Genomic DNA, 24101 nt, shown 5'->3' with positions numbered 1-24101 from the left:
TAAATGTTCTTTTTATTATTCCTATTATTTGTGTGGCTTTGTTGACTTGAATAGTTGTGTGTTTGGAAAATAATATAATAAAAGTTTTCTAATTCAAGAAAAAGAAATAAAAACAAAATATTTAAATTGCCTATGGATAACAAAAGAAATAAGAAAATCCTCAAAACAAAAGCAAAAGCTATACCTAAAATACTTAAAAAATAGAAGCGAAGCAAACCTTTCCCTTTTCAAGCAATACAAAAAACTGTTTGAAAAAATTAAAAAAACACACAAAATTTTATACTATTCGAATCAAATACAAAAATTTAATGGTGACTTAAAGAAAAGACATGGGACATTATGAAGGAAATTGGTAAAAGTGAATTTAATGTTAACAAAATGCCTTCTAGAGTAATAATTAATGAAAGTGAATCAAACAACAAGCGAGATATTTCCAATGAATTTAATAAATACTTTGCCAATATTGGTGCTGATCTTGCATCGAAAATTCAATGCCCAAATAATACATTTAAAAGTTACTTAACAGGCTCACACTGCTCTTTAAATTTCAATGAAATAAATCAAGATGAACTTAAAATAGCTATTAAATCACTTAAAATTAAGTCCCCAGGAATCGATGATATCTCTTGCAAAGTAGTCTCAGATGTTTTTGAGGAGATACGTAATCCAATTTACCAAATATTTAATTCATCAATTTCAACAGGTATTGCACCTGATAAACTAAAAATCTCTAAAATTATACCAATCTATAAATCAGGAGAAACCAATTCTTTAAACAATTATAGACCAATCTCTATTCTTTTGGTATTCTCAAAACTCCTAGAACGAATAATCTATAATAAAATAAATGAATATTTAAAAACTAACAAAATTATCAATAAAGGTCAATATGGTTTTCAAAAGCTACACTCAACTGAGCATGCAATCCTTGACCTCTCAAATAGGATAAGTAGATCATTTAAAAAAAAAAAATCACATTAGGGATCTTTATTGATTTGTCAAAGGCATTTGACACCGTCAACCATGAGATTTTACTAACAAAAATGAAAAACTATGGTATAAAAAATCAAGCTTTAAATTGGTTTAAAAACTACCTTGATAACAGACAACAGTGTGTTATTATAGATAGAAAAAGCCACTCAAATTTACTAAAAACAAAATGTGGTGTACCCCAAGGTTCCATTCTTGCTCTTCTTTTGTTTCTTATTTATATAAGCGATCTTCCAAACGCCTCTAATATCTTTAAAACTATAATGTTTGCCGACGATACAAACTTATTTTACTCGTCAAAGACAATCGAAGACCTCTATGAAAAAACAAATGCTGAACTAAAAAAAGTTAACATATGGTTTAAATCAAATAAACTGCCACTCAATATAGAAAAAACTAAGTATATACTATTTCACTCTAATCAACAAATTAAAAAGATACCCCTGAACCTACCAACAATTAATATAGAAAATATATCCATCAAAAGAGCTCTGAATACAAAGTTTTAAGGAGTTCTAATTGATGAACACATCTCCTGGAAAGCCCACATAAACTCAAAAATATCAAAGAACATAGGTTTTCTTTACAAGGCAAGACCATTTTTGTCACAAAAAAGTCTCAAACTTATCTACTTCTCATTCATACATAGCTATCTCATGTATGCCAATTTAGCATGGGGCAGTACCCACAAATCTAAATTACAACCACTTTACTTACGTCAAAAACACGCTTCAAGACTAGTATACAACAAAAGCAAATTTACTCATGCTCAACCCTTACTGGAACAAATGAACGCACTAAATATATTCCAAATAAATATTTTTCAAAATATACTTTTCATGTTTAAATATAAACTAAGTCTGGTTCCAGAGCATTTTACAGCACACTTTTTTAAAAACGATATAAATAAATACAATACAAGAGCAACAGGCAACTTTAACCCAGTGAAAAAGCGCACATGGGATACGCGTGGATTTTTTCCACATGTAACCCATGTGGGGATTATTATTTTGTCCCATGTGGGTTTCATATGGTAAATCCCACATGGATTCCATATGGTAAATCCCATATGGGATACGCGTGGGTTTTTACCATATGTAACCCATATGGGGATTATTATTTTGTCCCATATGGGTTTCATATGGTAAATCCCACATGGGTTTTATGTGGTAAATCCTACATGGGATATAGGTGGAAAATACTACATGTTATAGATCTTAAATGCCACATATTTTAATCCAAATGGTATAAAAGTAGTCAATACTAGACAAATGAAAGTCCGAATGCTTCTATGATAATTTTTAAAATTCTTTTAATTTAAAAATTACTTAAATAGTAATTTAAAATTAATCATCGAAGCTTTCAGAGAGGCTTAACTTAATCTGGTATTTGCTACTTTATCCCATTTGGTATTCAAAACGTGTAGCATTTTTGATCTTTTACATGTGATGTTTTCCACCTATAACCTATGTGGGATTTACCTTAAACTATTATGACGAAATTTTATAAAATTAAAAAACGTGTTGCAAAATGAATTTATTTAAAAATAAATGCTATTAATCAATACATCCAAAACGAATATTAAAAATATTATTTTTTCTTTTGCGATTTACACGCCGTTTTTTGTCAATTGAATTAATTAAATCGCTTCGGCTTGTATAATACCAAGGTGTTTAGTATCTTCTAACTTTCTTCAAACATTTTCTAAAAAAAAAAAAATAAATACAAATATATATAAATATAAATATATATATATATATATATATATATATAGATAGATATATATATATAGAAAGAGAGAGAGAGAGATACAGAGAGAGAGAGAGAGAGAGAGAGAGAGAGAGAGAGAGAGAGAGAGAGAGAGAGAGAGAGAGAGAGAGAGAGAGAGAGAGAGAGAGAGAGAGAAAGCAATTTTAATAAGGAACCTTATTAGTCGAGCAATTTTAATTATTGGCCAGTTTGAAGTCATTAATGACTACAATATTTCACAAATAATTATTTCCTAATTTATTACTTACAATGACTAACGTATTATGCGTAATTGAACACATATTATGCGTAATGAGCTTGAACCCATGAGGAGAATCCTGAAAAAAAGTGATCAATAAGGATAAGTAGTTAAACAAAAAAACAAAAACAAATATGTAAAAACCTACTTTTTCAATGATGTAGACTTCTATAATAACAGGCCTTGACATCGCGCAAAATGCCGTAAAAACTGAAGGCCGATTAAACTTTCACTTTTACTTATATTGATATATTTTTATATTAGGTAGGGTGTAATGGCAGTCTATGTTTTCTAATAATAATCTCTACTAAAAACGGAAATATAAAAAGAAAACCAAAAAATTGTTAAAAGATAATCATGCTTTTCGTATTTCAAATTTCATTAAGAATATTTATGTAATATTAAATAGTATCAATAACAAGCAGAACCATAACAAAGTATATATCTATATATTAGAAAGATAACTGTATTTTTAATTTTTTTTTGCTAAAAATGGTAACAATAAAAATCACCAACAATAAAAAACACCAACAAAAGTCGATTCAAGCAAAAAAAAAGTTTTATCAATATATCTCAACAGGGTTAAAGCCCTTATACTTGGCAACTTGTAGTCAATACACAAACAATCATATAAACATCGTCGCATAGCAAAATACTCATATGCTCTACATATAATATCTGAAGTATATAAAACTTCACCAACATTAACTTTTCTCATAGCATTAAGGTGTTCGAATAGAATATTTGACAGAAGCGAACTTTCTTTATTTTTTAAAAACCTAACTGCTTCAAATAAAGCTGATTTTGTTTTTATTAACTTTAATTTGCTTACAGCTAAATATGAAATATTACAAGTTGTGCCATTATGGTTAGCTACAAATAAATAATCATTGAAAATTACTAAAATAAATAATGGACACCAAGTTTGTACATTTTTGATTGTATGTGCAAACTTTTTTTATTAAGCTGGAAAACAATAACATTGTTATTATCACTTAACAAAGATTGAATATCGTCAAATATAAGTTCATCCTCTTTAAGAAAATCATTTAACTCATCTGGTAAAATGCTTCGAAAACCGATTGAAGTTACATTTTTTTTAACTTTACTTGCTGGTGTGGCTAAACAACTAGGCGGAATATTTTAAAAACAGATGGTGGGTTTAAAGGTCGTTGCTTCCCATATTTGCTTTCAAAAGGTGCTTCATTTGGCCAATGCAGTTGACATAATGCTATAAGTCTGTAACAATAAAACCAGTTCTTGGGATAGCTTCACTACATCTTTTTCTCTCCTCTAGATTCTTCGGGAATTTATAAATTGATATTTTTGTCGTAGTTGAGTATTGATATTTTTGTTATAGTTGTAATTGATATTGTAGTTGTAGTTGTATAAATTGATATTTTTGTTGTAGTTGAGATAGTTCGACTTGCAAAGAGATACACAGCATTTTAAAGGCATTTTATTTATTAAAAAAACTTATCGTTAGTTTGACAATATTATTACCTTACAATGTTAACGCCTTGAACCTTTCAACGTTATCGTCTTGATGTTGGGCTATCTAATTTATAAACCAATCACATTTTAAAGATTTATTAAAAAAGCGCGAACACAAACTTTCGTCTAATGTTAAAAGATGAAAATGTAAACAAAGTATTAGGAATTGGCCTTCAGTTTAACAACTTTGTTGCGCGATGTCAAGGCCTTTTATTATAGAAGACCACGGTCACACATAATATAATATTCTGAAACTAATAAACAAACATCTAAATTTCTTTAAGTAAATTTATTCTTTGATCATTGCCTTCATATCCTATCTTATTTTCATATCATAATCTATTATGGAATTATTTATATAACATATCACAACAATATTATTAAATTTGTGATGTTCAAATATCATATGAACATTCTCTAACATGTTCATATGATATTTGAATATAGTTCTTGAGTATATTATCTGCAAACAATTGACTGATGCAAGTTCTTGTCAAAAACCAAGCATGCATGCATGGGACACTGCAGTGTCCCACAAAGAAATGCAGATTTGAAAGTCAAATTGTGTTTTACTAAAAATTAAAATAGGGGGGAGATAGGGAGGTTTCTGTAACTTTTTTTAGGCTCCAAAACTTTTAACTTTATATATAATAAGGTTCATAAAACTTTAGGGACTTACGAAGTACATTGAGGAACAAAAACAGGATATTTACAGAAACTTTTCAATTTTTAATCTGGAGTACCACAGTGTAATTGGGAATAAAGTCTATGGGTCCAGTATTCAAAGTAATACGATCTAAAGTAATATATAAATTAAATAAAAATGCTTTAAAATGCATGCAGTTATACATATAACTCCTGATAGTTAACTATATGTATAACTAGTTATACATAATATTTATTATATAAACTTATTTTTTAAGGTTATGCTTGAACAAATTAGTACCAATTAATTCAAATTCAAGATTTAGTTCAAGTTCAAGTTTTTATTTGTTCATTGTTTTTTCACTATTTTATATTTATTTGTTCAAATTTGTTAACTAGTACTAATTCTTACTACAGTAAGAATATTTATCATTGTTGAACGTGATTTTATTAGTAACTTAATTTTACTATCAACATATTTTGACAACACTCTTTACATTTTAAATGATGACAGCTTTACTTTTCTATTGATGTTAAATTTATTACATTTCAATAACTCAGATTGAATTTTAACTGAATTATTGTAAGCTCTGTAAGGGTTTGTTGTATCTCAAATGGTGTTGTAAATAAAGTAAAAATAATATATATATATATATATATATATATATATATATATATATATATATATATATATATATATATATATATATATATATATATATATATATATATATATATATAGTATTTAGGCTATGGGATCATCCATAAATGATGCCAGTAGATAGAGGGGCAGTGTGAGTTTAACAATAATTGACAATGGGGAGGGGATGTTGAGACCAAAATAATGTCAATTAAAAAATTGAATTAAAAAAAAAAAGTAAAATATTTTATTTTAAAAAAAAGTAAAACAATTTATGCTAGCTATGAGCAAGTTTTAGAGGTATTTACACCAACAATGTGGTCTAAAAACTTCTTGTTTTTGTTGCTTAAAACTGTAGAGGATCATAGGAAAAACAATTTAAATTCAGAAATTAGCTTGCTTATCTGAAAGAACAATTTATGTTTTTTTTTTTTTACTTTTAGTACTGTTGAGAATAAATGTATAATTGAACCAGAAAAAAATTGATGGTATATGCATTTTTTATATTATATTAACAATTCAGATATACCATCATAATACGATAACAAAAGCTGACATCATTTTCAATGGGAGATGGCAAAAAATTGACTGAGTTTGATAAAGGGTGAAGTTGTTCAATAAACCGGGTCATCATCTGACATCATTATGCATAGATGACCCTACGATTTAGGTAAAATAAGTAATCAATTTGCCATACTTCTCTTTAGAAAGTGTAAGAAAAAAGCATTGTTATGCTGAGAACCTACCTATTGAGCAAGCTTTGACCACCTATTTTATAAATTTGAGAGACAGAAGTGGAAGTGCGAATCGCAAAAGAACTAATAACAATGCTCTAAATTGATTTTAACTTTGTAGACTAACATTAATATAGTATTTAATAATAATAAATAAAGTTTATATGATTTTTAAAATTTGTATTTATTTCCATTAATTAGCAGTTGTCAGTCTCTATTTTATAAAATGAATTAAAAAACTATTTATTTATAGTATAATAATAATACATAAATACTAATGCTATTATCATCACAATGTTAATGGTATTCGTTTTAAAGTGAAATTTTGTATCAATTTTATTGTTTTAATGTTATATATATATATATATATATATATATATATATATATATATATATATATATATATATATATATATATATATATATATATATATATATATATATATATGTATATATATATATATATATATATATATATATATATATATATATATATATATATATATGTATATATATATATATATATCTATTATATATATATATAAATATGTATATATATATATATATATACTTATATATATATATATATATATATATATATATATATATATATATATATATATATATATATATATATATATATATATATATATATTATTTTTACTTAATTGGTACTAATTTGTTCAAGCATAACCTTAAAAAATAAGTTTTTATAACAAATTATATGTATAACTTGTTATACATATAGTTAACTATCAGGAGTTATATGTATAACTATATGCATTTTTAAGCATATTATTTTATTTAAACATTACTTAGATCATATTACTTTGAAAACTGGACCCAGAGGCTTAATTTTTAATCTGGAATACCACAGTGTTATTCTCAAGAACACTGTGGTATTCCAGATTAAAAATTAAAAAGTTTCTGTAAATATCCTGTTTTTGTTCGTCAATGTAGTTCGTAAGTCCCTTAAGTCTTAAGGACCTTATTATATCTAAAGTTAAAAGTTTTGGAGCATAAAAAAAGTTACAGAAACCCATCTCCATCCTATTTTTTTTTTTTTTTTAATAAAGAAAATTGGGAATTCTTTGACTTTCAAACCTGCATTTCTTTGTGGGACACTGCAGTGTCCCATGCATGCAAGATTGGTTTTTGACAACATTTCAACTTGCATCAGTTAATTGTTTGCAAATAATTTACTCAAGATCTATATTCAAATAACTATTATATTATCCTAATAATACGTCTATTTGCACAAATCTTAATCTTATTTCTATAAAGAAAGATAAAAATTATTCGTGGTACTTACATACTTGCTTGCCATTCTCTTTATTAATATAAAATATTTTCACACAATATAAACGTAACGCAATGCAATGTTGATTTAAATTTTTTTTTTATAGTTTTCGGCTTTTAAATTAATTCCCATGCAAATCCCACAGGAAACCCACGTGGGATTTCCCATGTGTGTAAATACCATATGGTTCCCACATATAACCCATGTGGGATTACCCACATGGGTTTAAGGTGACAAATTTCCATACGGATACCACATGGGAAAATCCGTCCCACATAAATCCCATCAATCCCACACGGAACCCACGCGGAACCCATGTGGGACGCGGTTTTATTTTTCACTGGGAAGATACCTTTTGAAACAACAAGACTCTCAAAATTCTCAGTTACATATCGTGGTCCCTATTTATTTAACAAATTAGTTTCCAGAAACGAATCACTATTAAACTTAAACAACGAACACTCTCAAAAAAAAAAGCTAAAGTCTACAATAATTAAATTAAACAACTGTAAGGAATTTTTTTAAATTTGAATAAATAAATAAATGTAACTTAACTTTTAATACAAATCGATAATAAAAATAATATTAATAACAAGGTATATATGTAACACGTACATATATACCACATATGCAACTGATTTTTATGTGTATTACACGTCTAAGAAATAGGTACTCGATGACAAGACTGACTTAAGTCTTCTGCGAGCTTCCTATGACTACAAATAAGTATTTCTTCTTATCAATCTTACACAAATTTTGTTTTTATCATATACGCTAACATTATCTTAAAATGTGGTAAATTAACTTATAGTGAAACATCTAAACTCTCCTCAAAAAAATCAGCAGATTATTTTTATTCATTGTATTTTTTATTTTAATTGGAGTAATATAGAGATATATTTCTCGGATTATTTTTACTTACACGTTATTATCTTGTTGTAATTGGTATTTATTTTATTCATGTCTCAAAGTTGTAAGCAACTATATTTTTATTTGCCACGTATATTTTGAACTTTATATTTATGATTTAAATTTGTATATCTTATGCCAATCAGTGATTGGTAACTTGTAATTACTTTGTATGTGTAAAATAAAACATGTATTAAAAAAGAAAAAAAAAAATTATAGAACATAGAGAAGATGGGTGGGTGGGTGGGGGGGGGGGGTCATGATTTCCGCAGCAGTATTTTGTATATTGAGAGGAACTCAATACATATACAGAGCCGCAAAGAGCTTTCATGACGTCCGGGGCATAGCAGGAATTAGACGTTCCTAAATGTATGAGTATCTTAAAATTAAAACCATGTACTAACCATTAGCGAGATCTCGTCTCGTTCTCGTTTCTCGTGAGAAATGGGACTTCTCGTGAGAAACGAGAAATTTCTCGCGAGAAGTAGAAGTATATTATATTATTTTCCAAATTAAAGATTATTATAATTTACAAAATGCTTAATAATTTGTTTTTTAAATTAATTATTATTTTGACTCCGTGATTTTAATTAGATTTTTTAATTAGATTTTTTTTTTAAATCTAATTAAAAAATTTTAATTAAATTTTAAATATTTTTAATTAGATTTTAATTACAAAAACTTTTTGTATAAAATGGTGCACTTTTGACTTAATTTCATTAGTTTACCAGTGGAATTCAACTTGACACATATTGTTCATATTGAAAAGAAATATTCTTGCCTCATTTCAACGATCAAAAATGTCACCAAGAAAAAACAAAATCTGGAGATATTTTCAAAAAACAAGTGACGGTGCTGAATGCAAGGCGTACAAAAAGTATTTGAAAGCTAAAGATGGAAACACAAGCGGACTTCATTGTCACCTCGAAAAAAAACACAGCCAAGATTACGTTGAGTATTCTGAAAAAACTGAAGACTCTCTTCTTCCTCCTCCTAAGAAGAAACAACGAACCATGGTCGAAATGGTTGAAACAAAGTCCAAATATGACAAAGACAATTCCATTCAAAAACAGTTTGACTCTGCAATGCTGAATTACTTTTGCACTGATCTGGCATCCTTTTCAGCAGTCGAAGAAAGAGGTTTCAAGAAATTGTTTGACATTGCAAACCCTAAACTGAGCCTTCATCACAGAACAACATATTCAATTTGGTCAAGAAAAGTTCAAGCTGGAATGAAGAGCATAATAACAGAGGTTACGCCAAATCTAAAAAGTGCTGCACTTACTTCTGACCTTTGGACTTCTAGAGCTCAGGACAGCTACATCTCTTGGACTTTTCTTGCTATTGACGAAAATTGAAGACTACATCACTGGACACCCCATGTCCAACAGTTCCAAGGCAGACACACAGGTATCTTAATTGAAGGAAAGCTGGATTCTTTCTTAGAAGAACTAAATTTGCCTGCTGATTTGCCAATGTACTGCGTGAACGACCAGGCAAGAAACATGAAACTTGCAGTCAAATTGTCAAAGCGCCTTGCCCAATACTTTTTTTTTACATATTTTGCAATGTGCAATTCGAGACTCATTTGGAATGACTGCTGGAATGGATGATGCGTTGATTTGGCTTCTTTAACATACAAAGATTTGGCTTCTCTAACTCACCAGTCAACAGTTGCAGCCTAGTTGCTTGAATCAGAATCAGACGCTCAAGGAATCAATTTTAGACAGTTACGCCAATCTGTTGACACAAGATGGCGTAACTGTCTAAAAGCCATGCAATCCAGTTCACAAGAATAGTGAACTGGATTGCATGGCTTCTGTCCTACATCTAAAGAGTGCAATTATCAGCTTATGTGTAAATGAAGATATTTTTTCTTCAAAGACCATCAGTGCATCACAGTGGAAATCAATCGAGGGAGCAGTAGAAATTTTGGCACCACTTAAAGAAGCTACAGAAACGTGGTCGGCTGAGTCTATTCCAACAATTAACACTGTCACCGATTCTCTTTATTTAATCCATGACAAAATTGAAACACAAGAGCCAACATCTGAACTAATTCCTATTTTGAGCGAAATGTGCCAGTATGAATATCTCCCTCATGCCAAAAAAGACTTTCCGATTCTTGATTGGTGGAAATTGCATTCAAATACATTGCCAGAACTCTCTTCATTAGCTAGACAAATTTTAGCTATTCCAGCAAGTTCAACTAAATCAGAGAGAGTTTTTAGCTCAGGTGGAAATGTCGTCCGATCATCCAGACACAACTTACACCCAGAAAAAGTAGAACAAATCATCTTAATCAGAGAAAACATTGTCTTGTTGGATAAGTTTGGCAAAAAAATTCTGAATTAATATTTGAAAAAGTTGATTACGTTTGACAAATGTCATTTGTGTCTATTTGTCAAAACCATGTTTACATTTTTTTTTTACTTGGATTTTAATAAATTTGCTTTCAAAAATTGTTAAATTTCTTGTCTCGTCTCGTCTCGTTCTTGGTCTCACGAGAAGTACTAACTTCTCGTCTCGGTCTCGTCTCGGTTTGAAAAAACCTAGTTTCGCTCATGGTTACCATGTACAATTATAGAAGTTAATGATTTTTTTCTATTTCTAATGTTACCAAATGTTGGAGTCATGTAATATGTAACATAAAAAGTAATAAACTATTTAAGTTTTTTGTTTTTTATTTTTTATCTTTAAGAAAATAAGTTACATAAGAGATTCACGTAAACAAATATAAACAAATAAGACAGTTTAAAAAACAGACCGAGGCTCAAAGAAGATATGGGTTCATCGAATAATAATAAATTATTCCCCTCAGAACTCAGAAAGTGTTTTTTTGCTTGAAACTTAAATGAGTTTAATGATTTTACCATATCTTTTTTTGCATTTTCTTTTTTTGAAAATAATTCCATATCTTAGGTCCTCGAAATGCTATTGAAAACTTTGTATATTTTTTGTAATTTCTTTGGCAATTTAAAGAAACTTGATTGATTTGTTTTTAGGAAATACTTTTCTTTTTTTTTTTTAAACTTATAAATAAAATTAGCTGGAGTGAGGTTATTTGTATATTTTTACATGAAAATTAGGTGTTGAGAAATATTTATTTCATAAACATTCATCATTTTCATGTCTCTCATTAAGGGTTCAGTGTGCTCCCTTTATTTTTTCCCGTATATAATTCTACACAAATGTTTTTGAACTCTGTCTAAGTTTTGTTTGGTTGCGTGCTACCCCATGTAATATTGGCATACTTAATAAAACATTGAATTAAAGAGAAGTTAAATAAGACATAGCATATTAACATAAGGACAAACTCGGTAGATCATACTAATGGTTTTACTAACTTATAATGGTAAATATTTAATATGGGTAAACCAAGATAAATGCTTGTCAATAAGTATTCCGAAGAACTTTATAGTGTCTTCGTGTTTTATTTCTTTATTATTTAAAAATAGATCTGGAAATTTAAGGGAAAGATTTAATTCTTGCGACTTTATATAAAGTAATGTATAATAAGTTTTTTTTGACGTTTAATGAGAATTTTGTTGCTGTAAATCAATCATTTATCTTACTTAATTTAAAGTTCATGTCAGCATAAAGTTGTTTGGTACTATAGTTGGAAAGAAAGAAATTTGCATTATCTGCAAACTTAATTGGGTTTAATTTGACTGATGCGTGACTTAAGTCGTTTATATAAACTAAGAATAAGAGAGGGCCTATAATTGATCCATATGGTACTCTTTAAAGTAGGTAAGCCATTTTTTTCTGAATCCTGAAAAAATATTATGAATTTTGTATTCAATATTAAAAAAAAAACTGCGAAATGTAACCAAAATTATGTTTTGTAAAGTTACTCTTTCATAATACTACTGTATTTAATTTTAAACCTAGGTAGGATATGTCCATTAATTATGTCAACAAAATAGAAGGAAAAAGTCTGAGAAATTTGACTTAAATTAAAAAGTTTAAAAAAAATTTTAAAGTTTGCAAAAAAGAAAGAATTAAAAAAAAAAAAATTACAAATCGGTATATGTACGTATGGTAATATAATGTAAATATAAAAATAACGTACTATATACGTTACTATAACGTAAGTTATAAAATAACATATTTTAACGCAAATATAAAAAAATTTTCAAATCGGTATATATACGTATACATATTCAATACAATCCGTAATATATTAATATAAATGTATTGTTTAAATTAATAAGCGTTTTTTTTATAGTTCTTTTAAATAAATCAATAGATTTTTTTTTTTTTTCATATTTTCAACATTTGTATAAATTAAAAACAGCAAAGGTCCAAGTATTGATCTTTGTATAACACCGCAACTTACTGATTAAAATCGTGTGCATGTAAAATCGTGTAGTACTCCTTGTTTACAATTTTCTTGATAACATCGCAGCCACATAAGTTAGAGTGAACTATTCTATAATTGCGTAGTTTATAGATAAAAATGTTGTGGTTGACAGTATCAAATGCTTAAGATCGGTCTAGAAAAATTCCGAGTGTGTGACTATTGTTTTCAAAACCATTCAAAATTTGATTCGCAAGATCAATTATTGCATGTCCGTGGAATGGTTTTTGTGAAAACTAAACTGTTTATGATAAAGAATATTATTTTTTTCACGATAATTGTACAGTCTGTTATGCATAATACACTCTAGTATTTTAAAAAAAAACAGGAAAGTATGGATATTTGTCTATAGTTAGATTTAATCGAATCATCACCGCTTTTGTATATCGGAATTATTTTTGCTAATTTGGTCAGGAAAAATGTCGTCTTTTAGAAAAAGAGTAAAAATTATGAAAAGAGGTTTCTCTATAATATATGAGACTGCTTTTACAACATTAGGGTTATTTTCATCCAGTCCTGCACTCTTATTTGTTTTCAGCCTACTAATCGCTTGCCAAAGTTCATCATCTGAAAGCTCCGATTCATCCATGAAGGAATCTGATTTTTTCGAGAAAGATTCAAATGATTCTTTTCCCTCAGGAATTGCACCGGGTAGTTGTTTCCCTATATTTATGAAAAAGACATTAAATTTTTCTGCAATTTATTGAATTTAATCTGGATAATGTTACTGAACGGAGTTACTGAACCGACGTTACTAAACTTTCTGTACGTTTAGTAAGGTTGGTTAAGAGTTGGCTCAGTAACCTGTTGTTTAAAAAATAATTTAAGTTATTTTTAGACAACTATGTAAAATTTTGTATTAATTGTTAACATTATAATGAATTTCAATGCAACATGTAATTTGAGTGATTCTAGTCGTTTCACTCAAACCAAACCTTTTTTTTTCAAGAAGATATGTTTTGTAACAATAGGAAAAGCCCTGAATCGTTAGAATCGGGCAAAATATATTCCATGTAGGTTTTAATTGAGAATAAGGTCTGTTTAGCAAACTGTCTTTGGTAGATAGAAACCTTTTAATACGCCTTTACTTCTCAGTTTTCTCAACTTAAACCTATTGTTCAGCGTATGAGCTATAGATAAAGACTCTTGTTTAAGTCAAACTCTTGCAACTGAGTATAAATTAGCATTTGCTAAATTAAAAAACTTCTTTCTATTTACCCAAGATTTCTATCAACCAAATTTTCTAAACTGTTTAGAGTCAGTTTGCTGAACAGTATGAAGGCTTCATTCTAAATTCAAACCTACATGGAAAAAATTTAAACAAGTGGAAAAGTATAATCAACATCAAGAGCGCCTCTGTTGCTTTTATTGGAAGAAGAGTTTTGTTTCGTACTTTTATTTGTATTTTTATTTGTATATATCGTATTTTATTTGTACTTTTATTGGAAGAAGAGTTTTATTTCGTGTTTCCTTTTACATAATGCTCTAAAGAAGGATAAAAAAGTATTCAAATTCTGTTGAATTATCTGCCATATAATAATATGGCAGATAATTCAACAGAATTTTTGAACATTTTTATTGCATTAAACTTTTTTTTATTATTTGAAATTAAAGTTATATATATTTTTTGAATGGGTATCCAAAATGATTAATTGAGCTTAGACCCCCTGATTTTTAACCTTTGCCCCATTTGTAACCCTTATAACTTTTTTTTCCGATTCTGTAAACATTCTTTTCTATTTTTATAGGACAAATGTTTTTATTTCAAAAAAAAAATTTTGTATCGCGCATCTAAAATGCTTAAATGGTTTAATACCCCTCAGTTTTATTTATTTTTCAATCAGTTTTCAAGACTAATTTGATTAGTTTTGTATTTCATTTAGAGGAGCATTTTTATGGAACAAAGTAGTATTAAAACATTTTGATTTTTCTCAAGAATGGAAATTTTTCTTATTTAAATGAAAATTAAAAAAAATTCTTTTCCTTATTAAAAACATTCTTATATACTTTTAAGTTTGAATTTGTTTTATTACTAATACTCTTAAGAAATCTTTTATCTTAACTTATATACATTTACTTTATTTTATTAACATTTGTTTTTGTGATAATTACTTGGACGCATAGATATATTATTTTAGGGACATATTATATATTTTATACTAACGAGTAAGGGATTACGGTAGTGAGAAAAGCCGGTATTATATTCTGGTCGGTATTAATAACCAGTCACTACCGAAGTTATGATTAGTGATCGACCGAAACCGAAATTTGAGCCGAAACCGAAAGTACCAAAATTTCGGTTCAGTAGCCGAAACCGAAATTTCGGCCGAAATTTGAAAAAGAATGTTTAAAATCCCTGAACCTTTTATGATCACCGAATTAAAGCAAAAAAAACTATTTTACATATATCTAAGCAATCACCATGAAACATAGTTTGATAAAAACTATAATTTCAATAATTAAAGGTAATAATTGAAGTATTTTCTCTGCGGAATACGTTTTTTTGTTCATGTTTTTGTTGGTCGAGGTCGTAGGAATCTCTTTGCTACTTTTGCCAAACCAAACTTTGCTTTTAATGTTGTTTTCTAATATAAATCTATGAAACTTCAGACCTTCTTCGGAGTTTGAATCACTTTTTGAGATTTTGTCAACCCAACCATGCATTGCAAATTGCAACATTTCAGCCCTCTGTTGTTTTGTTCTGGTGTCAAATAAGGGTATTGTTCTTTTTTTAATTGTAATAGGCTCAACTTGATCTGAAGTTGGTATATTTTCAGGACTGCCGGAAGTTGTGAGTATTGCTTTTTCAGTTAGGAGATTTTTTAGAGTAAATGACTTCTTAAATGTGATGAAAGTCCGCTAAGTGATTGAAATTTTAGCTTGTGTGATCCACGAGATACTTTCAAATTGCAGATATTGCAAGTTCCGTGTTTGAAATCACTACCTGTCACGGTAAAATGATTCCTTAAACCAGTTTTTTATCGATTATTTTCCATTGTAAAATTTAGTACTGAGAAACTTTTGATGAAACTATTGGTTTGGGTTGCTTTACTTAAATGTTAATTCATTTTAAGAATGATTTTGAGAATAGTAATTTAAAACTATTATGTAACGTGATTTCAATTCAAATTTCTACAATTGTTATAATTAAAAATTGATTTACTAACAAACGATTACAATTAGGAAACCGTCATGATCCCACTCTAAATTAAAACTTAAAAAAAAATCTTATAAAAGTTTCGACCCATTTCGGTTGCGGTTTGAACCGAAACTTCGGTCGAAACAGGAAAAGTAAAAAAATTATTGAAGCAGAAATTTCGGTTTCGGTTTCGGCCGAAGCCGAAAGTTTCCGTTCACTAGTTATGATATTGAAATTGAAAGTAAGTTTTTTAAAAATCAACACTTTCAAAAGCTCGGTATTGAACGGTATCTTTTGAAAGTGTTTGATAGTATAAACTTAAATTATCGCCACTATCAAAAGAACCAAATACCTCTTTTGATTAGCCCACCTAAAATATATTATCTTAAATGATTGTTCATATTTTTTACAATACTCACCCTTTTGAAACTTTTCAAAAAAAATTAACATTTTTAAATTGATTTTTATTTCCCAGAGACAAAATATGTATCAAGGCTTGATCAAAATTACATTTTTTTTTTTTTTAATATTTTATTAATAAAAATAAATATAGTTCAAACTTAAGTCTCCAACACATGTGAGAAATACAAACAATGAATTTAAAAAAATGCATTCAATATCATAAAAACTCGTTTGACTATTTTTTTTTGTGAAGAATTTTAACCAATGCTTAAAACAAAGAATTAAAAGAACTTGCTATTTACAGTATTTAAACCCATTAACTTTACAAATGCTCCACTTAATCGGGAAAATATCAATAGCAATTATCAACTCTTAAGGTGTCACTATCTTCAAAACAATAAAACAATGTTATTCTCACAATTAATTTTTTTAGACAGACCTGTAAATTTTATTTTTAAAAGAAATAACCTCTGCAAAAAAAAAAAAATTAAACCATAAAAATAATTAAAAATTAATTAGTTTATGAAATTTACTTAATACAGTGAAATGTCTCTAATTCGAATTTTATGGGGAAAATAAAAGTTCGAATTGGAGAGATAATCGATTTATAGAAAGTTGATTTTTCTTAAACGCATTTTTTTTTTTTTTTTTTTTATATTGAATTCGGTAGTGGCAAAAGGGACTTCGGTAGTGATGGAAACAATTTTCATTGTTGGAAGAAATATTTTGACTTTCAAACACTCGATATTGAAATTGAGTTTTTTGATATTGCACTTTCAACATCATTACTACCGATAGTTCGTTGTTTTTTGATACTTCAATAGTTCGCTAGTGATATCGCAATACCCTACTAACGAGTTTTTACATCTTAATTATATATATAAATATTTACTTTGTACATTCAAATTTTGTTATGTACAGGGTGGGTCAAAGAAGACCTACTAATGTTAAACATGGATAACTTTTGCAATAATCATTTATTTTGGTTAACTTATTTTATACATTAAATATATCCTATAGAAATTATGAGTGAAATATGACATCAGACAAATGTCCACCATTTTTCTCGATACGGAAATTGGCCCTTTTTAACGCGTTTTCCATTACACCACATAATGTTTCTGGTTGAAGTATTTCGTCTCGAATATTTTGCTTCAGCTGTCAAATAGTCTCTGGTTTATTAACATTCACTTTGTCTTTTAAATATCCTCATAAAAAAATAGTCGGGCGCAGTCAAATCTGGCGAACGAGGTGGCCAAGGGAAATCTGATTTTTTTCCATTCTCATTTTCGAAGAAATATGGGCCGATAATTCTAGTGGCCATAACACCGCACCAAACAGTACATTTAGATGGTTGCAATTGATGCCAGTGTGTTGCTCTCGGATTTTCAGAGCCCAAAAATCTACAGTTTGTTTGTTGACATAATCATTTAAATGGTAATGCGTTTCATCTAACATCAAAACATTATTTAAAAAATCAATTTGTGTGGCTAATTGTGTAAAACGAATAGCGTATTGTAGTCGTTGATGGTGATCTTGCGATAGTAGTGTTTGCACAATTTGAATTTTGTATGTATACATCTTAAAATCCAATTTAAAATTCTACGCACTGTTGTTCTGGAAATGCCAATTGGCTGGAACAACGGCGAGTTGAGACAGATGGATCATCTGCCGCACAGTTTCCACGTTATCTTCAGTGCAAATATTTCGATGGGCACCTCATCCAGGACGGTCGGCCACTGAACCCAGTTTCTCAAAACGATCAACCAAACTCCTAATCATGAAGGCTGTGGGAGCTGTTCTGGAATTAAAATGTTGCCAATATTTACGCTGCGTCAAAACAATTGATCGTTTACAAGAATAGAAAAACTCGATAATTTTAAGGCGCTGTTTTGTATTGTATGGTTCCATAATAAATCTCCAAGAGCTCAATTTTAATAAGATAAGTTTATATTGATATATTATGTATGTGTCTTAGTGATATGTATGTTTATTTGTATGTAGGTGTATTTGCATGCAGTGCAAAAAATATTTGATAATTGTTGTTAATATGTTTGTACGGTTTTGTATGTAATTGCTAATGTGTTTATATGGTTAATATGAAATTGTAAATATGTTTATCTGGGTTGTAATGGTAATATTTGAGGTATGTGATTTAGTATAAAATATGATTATAACTTTGTAAGAGAGAAGTTCTCATTGAGTAAAGAAAAAAAAACATCTTGACTTAATGCTATATTTCTGCGAGAAAACTACAAGCTAACCGGACCATGAATTCAAGTATTAAATTATTTGATATGTTTGAAACGTATGATGGAAATTCAGATGCTACGGTGTGGATGCAAAGAACCAAAGTAATAGCTGAAATGCAGAGCATAAAGCTGGAGCTATTTTTTCTAATTCTTCTTAGAAAAACTGTGTATTCGGTTTATGACGCTTTAACCATTGAAGATAAGCAAAATGCAATAGAAATCAAACAAGTGCTGCTAACAGTGTTCTCATTGGATGTTTACAGTGCATATGAACTTTTCACAAAACGAAAGTTACATGATGGAGAGTTGATGTGTTTTTTGATGATTTGAAACGATTTGCTTATCTTGCGAAATTGTCTGAAGAGACAGTACGTTTGACATTTGTTGTGGGATTGCCCGAGTTTTTATCATCACAACTTCGAGCAACAAAGGACCCGATTGATGTTATGTTTTATCATCATAATTTCGAGCAACAAAGGACTCGATTGATATTACGCGCCATCTGAAATATTAACTAATAATAAGGCATTGTTTAAGACTGAAGAAATGAAGAGTTTCTTTGACAGTTGGGGAGTGCGTATCACGTTTTGGGTCGCTTATTACCCTGAGAGGAACGGAACGCTGGAAAGAAACCATCTCACAATAAAAAGAATAGCAGAACGATCTAAAATATCAATACCAGAAGCAGTATATTGGTACAATGTTGCTGTCGATAAAAATGACGAACGACCAATGGAGAAAATATATAGTTATCGAATTGGTAACAAGGAATTAAGAAAAAGAAATCATCTGGTAAACAAAAGCACAAAAAAAAATATTTGGAGCAGGTGATAAAGTTTGGTTGAAACCACCCAATACAAAGTGCCGTACCAAGTGGAAGCCAGCGACAGAAACCAAAGACGTGTCGGAACAAGTTTTTGAAGTGAATGGGGTTCCGCCCCACGTGAAACATATTAGATCTCGATGTAAAGTTAGCCCTTATGCTTTATTCCGGATGTGGAAAGAGGTAAGGGCAATAATTGCAAAGACATTGTTGAAATCAATGAGGACCAAGTTGAAGGAACTGATGACGTGAATAAAGTGGACATCGAGGTCGAAGATAGTCTCCAAGAAACGGAGATGCCTTTGCAAAGAAGTGCTCGAGAGCAATGCATGCCGAAAAAATATATTGATTACTGTTTATATGACCCTTAAGGGTCAAAGAGGAGTGTAGTTATATAAGGTTAAAAGTAAAAGTGTTTCGTGACGTTAAGTGGTTTGTAATTAAAGTGTGTATATATTTGATAATTGCTGTTAATATGTTTGTACGGTTTTTTATGTAATTGCTAAGGTGTTTATATGGTTAATGTGAAATTGTAAATATGTGTATGTGGGTTGTAATTGTAATATTTGAGGTATGTAATTTAGTATAATAGTGATTATAATTTTGTAAGAGAGAAGTTCTCATTGAGTAAAGAAAACAAAACTTTATTCATTCTTTTGTTGTAAAATTTATTTTGGATAAATATAAAGAACAAAAAAAAAAAAAAAAAAAATTGGTTTACCTTTTTGCTCCAATTATGACTTTTAGCACTTTGTTTGGGTTTAAAAAAAAAACTCTTTTCTATTGTTATAAGACAAAAACTCAAGAATAAAAAAGGTTTCATTTGAGTTACGTGACATTTGAGTGACACAACATAAAACCCAAAAGTCTCTTAGCCCACCAGTTTTTAATTTTTTACGTATATAATTAAAAGAAAGAGTTTTTAATTTTTTACGTAAACAACTTGACAACAATTTTCACAAAAATCAGTTCTCGAGTTAATGCGAAAAATAGTTTTAAATTGATTTAATTTTAATTATTCAAATTCGAAGATATTAAAGAAATTGCTAACTTTTCTACTGAACTTCTCAATTCAATCAGTATGTCTGGATTACCACCACATGAGCTGAAACTCAAAGTAGTAGCAATTACTTTCCTCTATGAGAATATTCTAAGTTTGACCTAAGGAGAGTGACACAAACCATCTTTAACAATCTGGATTTTATAATATATAGGTATTTTAATAGACTATTTTTTTATAAACAGGTTATACTTCAACTTTAAAATAACCCTTGCCAAAGATTAATGTAAAGATCTGGAGAATCAGATAATAATCAATGAAGATCATATTACTCCAACTGGGGTACTATCATTTCTAATTTATGTCAGTTTGATCTTATGTAAGAAATACCAATTTTGTTTTTATTACTGCTTGATTTAATTTTTTTTTTATTCCTTAGCAAGTAGTTTTTTATTTCTCTCTTTTTCTAAGGTGACCTTTTTTTTTAGTTAGTTTGCTTTTGGGTATTCAATTTTGTAGATAAACGAATTTGTTTACTAAATGGCGTATCAGTCAAGATGGTTGTTTTTAATAATCTACTTTTAGCGTTCTTTTCCAAGCAGATATTTTTGAGTAAGATTTCAAAGCATTAGGTGAGGTATAGTTATTTCAGGTTCCAGGTTGTTGCATAAATGGTACAACTGCAATGCAATCTGTTACTGGTAATGATAGATATTCACCATTTTCGAAAATTGCAAAACTTTTTTTTACCTTTTTTTCATTTAATCTATTCTAAAACTAATTCTAGTTGACTTAACTATAATTTAACTACCTTATTTTTTCTTTTTGCATTTCAACTTTATTTCCAATTTTATTTCCGATTCTTGGAACCTTAAGATTGCGAACTTTTTTTTCTTTTCTGTATCTTTTTTGTATACCATAAATACTTCGTAGAGTATGGTAAATACATCAGTGTCCTTTTAATATTTTTAAAACATAAGTAAATAAAAATGTTATGTTATGTTAAAATGTATTATTTTATTAAAATTTAAATTATTTAACTGAGTATAGGATCCCTGCTGAGAAGGGATCCTATACTCAGTTCCAAACGTGCAGTAGTGTAATGAAACTGCGGATGTTATTTACTATAATTTGATTTTAGCTTTTTCTGATAATTTTATGCATTTTTATCTTTAGTAACACTCTATTGTAGCTTTTATGAAAATAAAGCCACTCTTTTTGTTGTTGTTGTTGCATAATATAATTTTTAGACTTAATTATTACAATTAGCATTTTATTCGTTATTACACAACAGTGTTTGTGATTGCCCCCCGATGTGTTCGGAATTACCCCACGTAGGTAGGGTAATTCCGAACACCAATGGTTTTATTTTTGCCAAAGATTTTTATTTTACAATAAGATTTTAAAAAGTTGCTTTTGAGGGTTTGTGACTGAATACTTAAACTAATTGATAAGCAATAAATATGATTATAAATATCAATTTTGTATAACTGGTGTCTTTAATTTGCATTCCCGCTTAGGTGTTCGCCAATACCCTTCTCTCCCCTATATTCTTTATTTCATAACATAACATTTTTAAAAGATATTTTTTTCGACTTAGTGTTGTTTTTATTCGTTTGACCCGGCGTTTTGTTTTTAAGGATGTTTGGTACTTAAAAATAAATCAAGTGCGACGCAAATACTTTCTTAGGTTCTAAATCACCTTTTAAATTTCTCTTTTTTTTTGTTTTTTATGAAAATTTTATAAATTCACGTGTGCCATTTGTGCCAGGAAATGTAAAACTGTACATATAACACTTTCTTTTTTTCTTTTTTTTTACCTTTTCAAGTCTGGAGATAATACTAATATTTCTAACTATAGACCTATTTCCATTCTTCCATGCTTCTCGAAAATACTAGAACGCATTATGTATAACAAATTATACTTATTTTTAGAAAAAAATAATATTCTTTATAACAAACAACTTAGCTTCAAAACAGGGCAATCTACTGATCATGCAATTCTTCATCTTATTCAGATTATTTTTCAAGGTTTTGACAAAAACAAGTTCACTTTAGGTGTTTTCATAGATCTTAGTAAGGCGTTCGACACTGTTGATCATAGTATTTTAATTAAAAAATAAGAAAACTACGGAATCAAAAATAAAATCATAGCTTGGTTTAAAAGCTACTTATCTAATAGAAAACAATATATTTCATTCGGGAATGAAAAAACTAACAATAAGTCAATTACTTGCGACGTTCCTCAAGGATCTATATTAGGACCACTTTTATTTTTAATCTATATTAATGATTTAAGCAAAGCTTCTAATATTCTAGATTCTATTTTATTTGCTGATGATACAAGTTTATTTTATTCTCACAGTGATATGACAACATTATTTAAAACGGTCAACATCGAACTTCTAAAACTAACCGAATGGTTAAATATGAATAAACTTACAATTAATTTAACTAAAACTAATTATACTATTTTTCATCGCCTCCATAAAAAAGATAAAACCCAGCTTCCAAAACATATTATTGGAGAATACATCGTAAAAAGAGAATGTACAATAAAATTTCAAAGTGTAATTCTAGATGAAAACATAAATTGGAAAGACCACATAAACATGATTGAAAATAAAATTTTATATTATATAATATATTACTAATTTATTCACTCCTACCTGAATTATGCAAACATTGCCTGGTGCAGCACCAATAAGACAAAGACAAAAAAGCTGTTTACCAACAAAAACATGCAATTAGATTATTATCAAATGCACACCGCTTCTAACATTCTGGACCATTGTTCAACAATCTAGAAATATCAAATTTGTACCAAATAAATATATATCATCTGCTAATTTTTATGTATAAAACTAATAATAATACAATACCAAATATCTTCAAACCATTATTTAATAAAATTCAACACAAATACATGACTAAATATTCAAGTAACAACTTTGTACAACCCAAAACTATATATGAGTCAACCAAGTTCTCAATAACTATTAGAGGGCCTAATGTATGGAATAAGATAATTAGTAATGATATTAAAAGACTTAAAACTCTTGAACAGTTTAAACAAAAGCTAAAACTATTACTTTTAAATAATTAAAAAACAGAGAATTATTTTTATATCTACCTATAAAAAAGTTATATTTGAAAATTATCTATTAGTGCATGCTTTTTTTGTCTGGACGGGCCTAAAGTCTTTAATTAAATACATTATATTCAATTATATTATGAAAAAGTAATTATATAGATTTACAGCATTTACGTGCGCATGTATGTATATGTGTATATGTGTACATGCGCATGTGTACATATATATACATGTGTACATACATGTGTATCTGTTTATGTGTGTGTATGTATGTATGTATGTATGTATGTATGTATGTATGTATGTAT

At 28.6% G+C, this 24101-nt stretch overlaps 1 protein-coding gene and 1 long non-coding RNA gene across 2 annotated transcripts; one reads left to right on the top strand and one right to left on the bottom strand.

Moving 5' to 3' along the window:
- Positions 1-2511: 2511 nt before the first annotated feature.
- On the bottom strand, positions 2512-8049 carry LOC136086570 (uncharacterized). Its single transcript, XR_010641435.1, has 3 exons — positions 7824-8049; positions 3009-3077; positions 2512-2694 (listed from the first exon to the last, which is right to left on the bottom strand). It is a non-coding gene; the product is annotated as an uncharacterized LOC136086570 (long non-coding RNA).
- A 2483-nt stretch (positions 8050-10532) lies between these two features.
- On the top strand, positions 10533-11075 carry LOC136086299 (uncharacterized). Its single transcript, XM_065808592.1, has one exon. The coding sequence runs from the start codon at positions 10533-10535 to the stop codon at positions 11073-11075; it is 543 nt and encodes a 180-aa protein (XP_065664664.1).
- Positions 11076-24101: the final 13026 nt, after the last annotated feature.

Source organism: Hydra vulgaris, chromosome 10 (genome assembly GCF_038396675.1).
Source record: "Hydra vulgaris chromosome 10, alternate assembly HydraT2T_AEP".
Lineage (NCBI taxonomy): Eukaryota > Metazoa > Cnidaria > Hydrozoa > Anthoathecata > Hydridae > Hydra > Hydra vulgaris.
The sequence above is the reverse complement of the archived record's forward strand: the minus strand, read 5'-3'. Positions and strand labels throughout refer to the sequence as shown.